The sequence below is a fragment of the Echinops telfairi genome, unplaced genomic scaffold, assembly GCF_000313985.2.
Source record: "Echinops telfairi isolate 266 unplaced genomic scaffold, ASM31398v2 ScPeMD7_29;HRSCAF=101, whole genome shotgun sequence".
NCBI lineage: Eukaryota > Metazoa > Chordata > Mammalia > Afrosoricida > Tenrecidae > Echinops > Echinops telfairi.
The window spans coordinates 10,167,719-10,177,458 of NW_022103926.1; the positions used below are offsets into that span (position 1 = coordinate 10,167,719).

The 9,740-nt window shown below is 43.1% G+C and overlaps 1 protein-coding gene across 2 annotated transcripts in view; it reads right to left on the reverse strand.

Annotated features, from left to right (window-relative positions):
- KLHL22 (kelch like family member 22) overlaps positions 1–9,740 on the reverse strand; it is a 29,960-nt gene that overhangs the window by 16,516 nt on the left and 3,704 nt on the right. For both annotated transcript variants that reach the window (XM_004716318.2, XM_045289583.1), the window contains exon 2: positions 819–984. In XM_004716318.2, the coding sequence (XP_004716375.1) occupies positions 819–984 (166 nt within the window). The remainder of the gene's footprint in view (positions 1–818; positions 985–9,740) is intronic.

A 9,740-nucleotide genomic window follows, 5' to 3' on the forward strand; every position in this document is an offset into this window, starting at 1 on the left:
TGTATGAGCCCCAATAAATTGATTTTGAAAAAAAGACACTGACTGGGTGAGGGTGGGGTGTGTGTATCAAAATTAATTGGTACTGCTTAAGAAAATGTAGAGAGAAGCCATCTGACTTCTAAGAGCAAGGATTCCTATAGGCCCTGTGTTACTGCACAAGCACTGCTAAGTTTCAATAGAAACTTCGAAAACGCCAAGTCACACGAGTAAGCCCTCAGACAACTTTCTGAATTCTGTAGGAAGACACATTTGAAAGTTCTATGGCTTAGGTGGAGAGCAATTGTTTTGAGAATGATGAGGGCAATGAATGTACAAATGTGCTTTACACAATTGATGTATGTATGGATTGTGATGAGTTGTATGAGCCCCTAATACAATGATTTTTTTAAAAAAGAAAGTTCTATGGGAAATGCTGTTTAAGAGAAGAGAGAGATCCAATGTGGGGCAGGCAGAGAAGGCCCACTCCGAGGGGCCAGAACACACGGACCACAGGGCCACAAAGCCATGAAGATGCAGTGTGGTGAGGAAAGGCTAGCAGACAGGGTAAAAATAACAAAACTGGGAGCAACAGTGGACTAGGGTCCTGGGACAGGGCATGGGGGCAGCTCAACTTTAAACTCACAGCTGGTCAAGGTCTCCTATCAGCCCAAAGCCACCCCCCTCCCCACTCATGCTTTCTCATCCTTCATATACTTGGTCTCAGCATCCCCACCCTTCTCTCTGACTCCTTTGACCTTCTCTCACACCAATGCCACCACCCAGTGGGTACCTCAGAAACCCCACCTGAGTCTGTCCTGCTTGCATGCAGTGTGGCTTACCTGAAGCTGGCAGGCGGCCACCAGAGTCTCCTGCACATTGCTCAGGCTAAGCTCCAGCTCAGAGGTATAGATGAAATGCAGGATCTGGCACATGGCCTTATAGGACACACCATGGATTAGCACTTCCTCCTGTTCCATCTCCTTCAGACCCCCAGCAAACATGCCTCTGCAAAACACATTGACAGGACAGGAGTTTGGTTACAAAGAGGGACAGGAATCCCAATGCCAGGCTTGGCTAAAGTGAGCAGACTGGGCGCAGGTCAGGACACTGTACTCGTAGCACTCTGTGACTGGCAAGGTTCGAGTAGCTGTGCTAGGAATGGCCCTGTGTTTGTCTAGGTAGACTAGAGAAACAAATTCATACTCTGATGTGTATAAGAAAAAGATTTATATATAAGAGTAACTGAACATTGAGAAAACATCCCAGCCCAGTCCAGATCAAGTCCATAAGTCTGATATTAGACCATATGTCCGACACCAATCTATAAAGTCCTCTTCAGACTCACGAAACAATGCAATGATGCTGAATGCAGGAAGATTACAGGCCAGTGGATGGAAAGTCTTGTAGCTCTAGTGGTATTGTAAGCATCTCAGTGCTGGCAGTGGTCTCCACGTGGCTTTTCCAGGTCCAGGGTTCTGGCTGCATCAGGGTAGGTCCAAGTGGTTTCTCCTCAGGGATGTCTCGCAGCAAGTCAGCCTTGTCAGTAGAGGGTCTCCAAGGAAGTGATCCGAGAGTGATCCGCCTCCAAGGAGGAAAATACAGTTCCTAGAATTCTCAGAAGGCCATATCTGCAGAGGCCTCATTGGCTATGATCCGATTGACAGACTAGACTCCACCCCTTCACTCTTAATCCTCAAGTCCTAAATTGACACCAGATTATGTAACTACTACAGGCCCCATCTCCTTTTGCCACGTGTCCAGGAAGGCAATGCCAGGAGGCATGGAGATAAGGGCCAGCCCCAGTTTGCCATCTGTTGCTGAGGAAGGGACCAGTTCTGCCACGGAGAAGGGGCCATATCTAATTATGGATGGGACAAGAGAATCTTGTCTATATATAGAGGGGCTTCCAAAAGCTCATGAAAAATGCACTATTAAGTTTTTTTGGAGTCCACTTGTCCATTTTTAAGAGCTAGTTCTCTCTTTCCATCTGGATGGCTCAGATTCTTTCCCCATTTTCTATTAGGCTGGGCACTTTTTTTGGTGTGGATGAGCTGAACTTCATTCTACTTAGTTTTTGGATTGCAGGGTTAAAAGATAATGTCAAAGTTATCGGTCTCTGCTCTTGCTTTGGTGTCAAATTTATAAAGATCTTCTTCTATAATATTAGAAAATATAAGGGGACTTCCAACATTTACGGAAAATTTTTCATTATCTTTTCTTTCCATTTCCCCACTTCATGTTTTGAAACCTGCCCCTCTCTCTTTCCCCGTTTCACTTCACGTTTTTTTCTTCACTAAACAAGAAAATGGTTGAACATTTTTGATCTGCCTGGGAACTGATTTTTGGTTGAAGGTGTGAAACAGATGAACTTTCCTGTCCATTGTCCCTCTCCTCTAATCTGTGATGTCTTCCTGGGCATATCTAATGTTCGTGTTAGGTTTGGGACAGTTTCAAAGCTTTCCATTCTTTCCCAATAACTTGTCTCTTCACATGTAAGGAGTGCAGGTTCATTGAATTCAGCTTCTCACAGGTCTTAGGAACAAAAGTTACAGCCTCACGGTGGGGCCATCAGTTCCCGTGCTGATGCTGACCAAAAGGTTGGAGGTTCAAGTCTACCTAGAGGTATCTCTTGAAAGAATGGCCTGGTGATCTGCTCTCGAGAAGCACAGTTCTACTCTGGAGCACTTGGGGCCATAGTGAATGGGTAGCAACTCAATAGCAATAGATTTAAGTCGTCACCTTTTTTTTTCCTTGGTTTTTCAACCATTGTTTTAAACATGTAATGAAATCCTCATCTTTGTAATGTAGACTTCATCACAAATAAGGCAGGGTCCAGCTCCTTTGAGGGTCTCTTTTGCGAGCCAGGTACTTACCTTTGAAGAAACACAATTCTTAGATGTGAAGTTCAACCCTAGACTTTCTGTATCTTGTTGCAGTTGCAAACAAGGTCTTTCATTCCACTACTCCCTCCACACCCGGCTGTTTTTACACTTTTTTTTTTTTTGAGATCAAAGCCTAGAACCTTATTATTATTATTTTTTAACATTTTATTAGGGGCTCATACAACTATTATCGCAATCCATACACACATCAATTGTGTAAAGCGCATTTGTACATCATTCTCAAAACATTCTCTCTCCACTTAAACCCCCGACATTAGGTCATTTTTCCCCTCACTCCCCGCTCCCCCGTTTTTACACTTTTTACTCTATGACTTACTTTTATTATTTTGTTTCTCTCTTCACCCAAGTTCACAACCTACCCTCTTAGTTTATCTTCTCTGCTGCCACCTCTGGTAATCATCATCAAAGAATGTGGTTTTGTTTTTTCATTTTATTTTTAGAATGTTCTTTTTGTGTGAAAATCTTTTCTTGACTTTTTAAGATAGTAGTTTCAGGAAGTCTTTGCCATTGGTTTAATCTCACTCAAGGAATCCTGTGCTGGCATCGTAGTTGTGTGCGGGGTTGCTAATCCAAGTCACCAGCAGCTCCTCAGAAGAAAGACAGGCTTTCTACTCCTACAAACAGTTCTGGAAACTCACAAGGCCAATTCCACCCTGTCCTGGGGGGTTGCTACGAGTTGGCATTGCCTCAATGGCAGTTAGCTGTTTCCTGTTTTTTATTTCACTCGGCATCTCGTCTTCCAGCATCATCTTAGTGATGAGGTGTTTCAAAGACTCACTATTCTTCTTAACACTGTGTTGCATTCCCATGGGTGTAAGTACCATAGTTTGTTTAGGCAAGACCTCTTTTAGCAGATTTCCATTTGCATCTATGGAGATGGATCTTGCTCTGCTCACTCCACATCAGCCCCAGGGGACACACGCCCCAGTGCTCTGATGACTCAACTGTGTTATCAGGCGGGCCAGTTTGCCTGAGCCTTCCAGGACTGCACAGTCCCGTGTAGTGTATGCCACTTCTAAGCAGTGTCCTCTACTTAGCACTTCCTGTCCTGCTCTGGCCGGTGGGAACTGCAGACAGCCTGATAACAAACAATGTGTGCACTGCTCCGGAGCAGGGTCTGGGCCATAGGGATGACTCAAGTCTGTTTCATCATTTTAATAAGGGATCTGTGGCTTGGCAGAGTATTAATACCAGGTGTTTATATGTGCTGCAGATATAGCAATACATGTACATCAGGAGTGGAAAGATTTTGTTCCTGCTAAGGACCATTTGGATATTTATTCTCAGGCCATGGGAGCATAAAACATTTAATTATCTCATTCCTAATGGGATGGAGAGGAGCCCTGGTGGCATAGTGGTTACATGTTTGACTTTAAAACACAAGGCTAACAGTTCAAAATCACCAGGATCTCCTTGGGGGAAAGAAGAGGCTTTCTACTCCCATAAAGAGTTAGTCTTGGTGTAATGATTACATATTGGGCTGCTAACTGCAAGGTCAATAGTTCAAAACCACCAGTCACTCCTCAGGAGAAAGAGGGTTTCTACTGTTGTATGAGTTATAGTCTCAGAAACTCATAGAGGCTGTTCTAGGTTGTCTTATAGGGTCACTATCGGTTGGCATAGACTCAATGGCAGTGAGTTTGGTTTATTGGGTTAATAAGAGTTGAACTGGTCCTTTTTGGTGAGGCTTGTGATGTATGGCTAAGAAGTTTGATTTTGTAGGTCTTATAGGGCTCTTGGACCAGATGTTTTCCACTTCAGATGTAGTACCTGGTAGAGTACACAGCACGCTTTTTCAAACTTCTTAGCCATGTTTAAATACCTAAAGGGACTGAACCACTGGGTTTGAGGGCTCAGGACTACAGTTTTAGGAGACATCTAAGTTCACTGGTGTAACACAGCACACAAAAACAATATTCTACATCCTACTATGGAAAGAAGAATTGGGATCTTAAAGGCCCCAAGGTGCAGTGATTAGTCGTTCTCTGTCCAGAGCCAAGAAGAGTGCAGAAAATCAGACTCAAGTAAGTAGTCCAAAGGACTAAGGGCCATATGAACCACAGCCTGTAGGACCCTGAGATCATAAGAACTAGATGGTGCCCAATTATGGCTATTGACCATTCCAATGAGGATCAGGATCATAATAGAACATACTAGATAGGGGGGCGGGGGGAGGAAAGGGGGACAAAATAAATTAAAAATCATTAAATAGACCAGGCTTACTGTTCTGAGTCTGGTGGAACCCCCCAGGCACCCCTCAAGCCTGGAACTGAGTCCACCCTTAAGGATCAACTTTCAGCCATACAACAGACAAGCCTATAAAGTAAACACCAAGGAGGAACATACTCCTGGGGAGCAAGAAACCAAAAAGGCCTTTACAAACAACAAAGCCAAGCGGGTAGGAAAGAACAAATGTCAATGGGGAGCCGGAGGAGGATGTGGGAACCGCAGGCAGCAACCAACGTCACGAAACAAAATGTATATAAATTGTTGGAAAGAAAAAATTTGCTCTGTAAACTTTCACCTGAACAATATCAAAATACTTATTTATTTTTAAAGGATCTGTTGGAGGCATGGGCCTTAACTCGACCAGAAGAAGTGGGTTTGAAGCCACAAGAAACACTATGGGGACAATTATAAAAATCTGAGGATAGGCTCAACGTTAGATAAAATTATTGATTTTATCATTCTCAGATTTCTTTCCTTTGTCTGAAGGTTGTCTCTTCACTTTTTCGATAGTCTTTGGTGAAGTAGCTATTTCATTTGTCGTGAGGTCCTACTTTATTTTCTGCTGCTCATTATCTAATGGAGTATTATGCAGCCATAAAGAGAAAAGGAGTTCAGATGCCACAACACGGCTGAACTTTTGAAAACATGCTGAGAAATATACCAGTTGAAGATGGACAAATACCATATCATCTCATTATGTGAGAGCAGCAAAACATACAGAAACCCAAGATTATTGATGGTGTAATGGACTATGCACTGGATTGCTAACTGAACTCACCAGCTGCTGCTCAGGAGAAAGATGAGGGTGTCTGAAGATGGAAACCCAAAGCAGTAGTTCTCTATCTTATAGGGTGACTAGGAGTCAGAATCACAGCAAGTTTGGTTTGACCCAGTGCGGGCGGGAGGGAATTTTTGTTTGGGAGGCACTGGGTGTATTGTATATGTTCATAGTGGTGGAATGGTTTAGAGGAAGGCAGCAATGGTGATGGCACAACATGAAAGTGTAATGAGTATCACAAAGTTGTAAATGTACAAGTGTTTTGTTTTGGTGTGCATGTTTTCATAACTGACATCGATCCATGGGTCCCTCGGGTACTTCGGCGTTCCAAGAAGAGGTGGAAAATAGCTAGACGAATATGGAGGGAAAAGCAGAATGTGGGAGTTTCTGGGCGGTACAGTTAACACACCTGTTGCTAACTGAAAGACTGGTAGTCTCTGCCCAGAAGTGCCTGAGAACTTCATGGAGCATGGTTTACTCTGACTTACCTGGGGGCATCATGACTTGATGAGAACTGTGAGGCAACTTTTTTTTTCAGGGTCACAGAAGCCACAAGAAGGGCATGGACTGTTACTAACAAATGTTAGTAAGAGCTAAGATAGGCCCTGACCATTCAATTTTTCTACCTTTCACTGAGTATGCAGGAAGAGCCAAGGAGACTAATGTCATGCATAAATGGGCTGAAAAGACAATGGAAATGTTCCGTGAACTTTTGGAAAAATTCCATGTATTAGAAAAGTCAGGCAGTTCGATTGGAGTATAGGTTACCCCCTCCTGGGTCACACGTGGTACTTCAACTCTTTCTCAGTCCTGTGCTATGACTTGTTAATTATAGGTCTAGACGCAAAAAAGTGAAGTGGATACTGAAGACATTCAGCAATGGCTTACAAGACATCTGCCTCAGGCAATGCCCCAGGTAGACAGATTCTTTAGGGATAGTTGGTTTAATCTTATTGGACGGGGTGGGAGGGCTCATTGTTTTATTGGGGACGATACCGTTTCCCCGAAAATAAGACAGTGTCGTTAATTTTTGCTCTCAAAGATGCGCTGGGTCTTATTTTCAGGGGATGTCTTATTTTTCCATGAAGAAGAATACGGTACACATTTATTGTTTAATTGAGAGACCTCGCACTTCCTGTCTGCTCAGGCTGCGCTGGGGCCAAGAGTGAGCTGCACCGCCACCACTATGGTTCAGAGTCCAGAGTTACGGTAGCTTCGGGAGGCCTTATTTTCGGGGGATGCCTTATATTTCGGCCAGAGGCAAAACTGTAAGTACGTCTTATTTTCGGGGGATGTCTTACTTTCGGGGAAACGGTAGTTTAGCAGACAAATGTCAGTTCCTGATTATCTGCCCACATGCGCACCTGTACAGGTTTCAGGATCCCATTGTTTCCCAATCAAAGCCCTTATCTTAACTGGAGGGCACAATTGGGGGTTGGAAATGCAATTGGCATTATCATTCACCATCAGACTCTGGGTTTTCAGCACTGGGCAGCTCTGTTATAAGAAATTCAGCTTTCTTTCAGAGCACAAGTGGCAACTTTTAGGTCTTGTGTTGTGGTACTTGAGTTATGACCCTTTGAAGTCATCTCTTTCTTTTACCACTTTGTCTCAAAAGTTGGACCACTAACTTCTACTTCTCACTTGGATAAAAATAGAAACAAAAAAACAAACGCACTGTCATCGAGTTGGTTTTGATTTATAGTGACCTGTATGACAGTGTAGAACTGTCCCTGTGGCTTTCTGAGCCAATAACTCTATGGAGGTAGAAAGTCTCATCTTTCTCCCATAGAGCTGTGGGTGGTTTCGAATTGCTGACTTTGCAGTTAACAGACCAATACAAATAGTAGAAAAGTATCAAATAATACACAAGTATTCAGAACCTTTCCTTGTAAAGATTCGACGCCCTGGTGGTAACATTTTACATATTTCTAATGTCACCTTATGCCATGGATTAGCAGTGGTTGAGGTTTACCTCTAGAAGAGGTGGTGTCATCAGTGCCTTTAAGATTAGCCAGACTTGAGAAACAATTTAGAAACTTCATCCTTAAGATACTATTCATCTAGAGCAGTGGTTCTTAACCTGGGGGTCGCAACCCCTCTGGGGGTCTAACGACCCTTTCACAGGGGGCGCCTAGACCATCAGAAAACACGTATTTCTGATGGTCTTAGGAACCAAGCCACCGCTTCACTATTGTCTCCAGGCGGGTATGCCCATATGCAGACACACCCAAATACAAGTAAATATGAAGACGTTACCCATTCTACACCATGCTTCGAGACAAAATTTCACTTATTTGTAATTAGAAATATTTCACAATTTATAATTATATATTGTTTTGTGATTAATCACTGCTTTAATTAAGTTAAATTTGTAACAATGAAAATACATCCTGCATATCAGATATTTACATTACGATTCTTAAGAGTAGCAAAATTACAGTTATGAAGTAGCAACAAAAATAATTTTATGGTCGGGGTGTCACCACAACATGAGGAACTGTTATTAAAGGACTGTGGCATTAGGATGGTTGAGAACCACTAGTCTAGAGCTACTCTCGGCACTTAATATCTCACACTGGGTATTCCACATAGAAAAACAGACAAAGTCCCACTGGGTGGAGCTTTCATAGTGCACATTTTTCCTGCTAGGCGAGTACGGAGGAACTCACTGAGTTTGTATACCCAGTGGTGTCTCCTGGGAAGGTTCTCTATGGACACAGAGAAATCGTTTCGTAAAAGCAGTTTCCTGAAGCCTTGTTTTTGGGGATGGCCAATTTAAGAGAACAGGGAGTGGCTGTCAAATATTGTTTCCTGCTCAGGAAAAATGCTGCAGAAACTGTTGTGATGTTGAACACCGCTTACAAGAACACCGTGATGGGAAAAACTCAAGTGTACAAGTGGTTTTCTCTTTCAAAAAAGGTGAAATATCAACAGATGACAAACCTCATTCTGGAGGTCTGTCAACTTCCCAAATAAACAAAAATGTCGACAAAATTCATGCACTTGTGCTCGAAGAATGACAACAAGGAGCCATTGAAGAGATGGGGAAGTTATCTGAACTATCTTGAAGCTCAGTTCAGCGAATTTTAACAGATTTGGGAATGAGAAGGTCGTTGAGAAATTTGTGCTTCAGGTTCTGACTGACCAGCAAAACTGGAGTGTAAGTTACCTCATCCTGGGTCACAAAACCTGCTGTGCTTTGAAAGAACAGCTCTGAAGCAACCTAGACTTTTTCCCCCAAGGTCATTACTGGTGACAGACATGGTGCTATTCTTTCCACCCTGAAAGCAAACATCAATCAAGCCAGTGGAAGACACCATTGCCACTTCACCCAAAAACAGCTTGTCAAGTGAAATCGAAGATCAAGGTGATGCTCATTGGTTTTTTTAATGTGAGGGAGATAGTGCATTTTGAGTTGGTCTACCAGGTCAGACTGTTTATCAAACTTTCTTATTTAGAGGTTCTGAAAAGATTATGTAACCGTGTGACCAAAAAAGGCCTGATTTGTGGCAGACGGGGCTGGTTTTGCCATTATGACAATGCAACTGCTCACACAGCCATCTCAGTGAACCAGTTTTTGGCAAAAAACAGCATGTCTCAGATGAAAAATACAACTTTCCTCTAGTTCCTAAATGTTTCCTCCCTGCTCCCACTACCATGACTAGAATTCGACCTTGCAAGGCTGGCTAGACCAGAGGATGGACACTGGTACAGATGGGAACTGGAAATACAGGTAATCCAGGGCAGATGAGTCCTACAGGACCAGTGGTGTGAGTGGTGATACTGGGAGGGTAGAGGGAGAGTGGGTAGGAAAGAGGGAACCGATTACAAGGAACTATATGTGACCT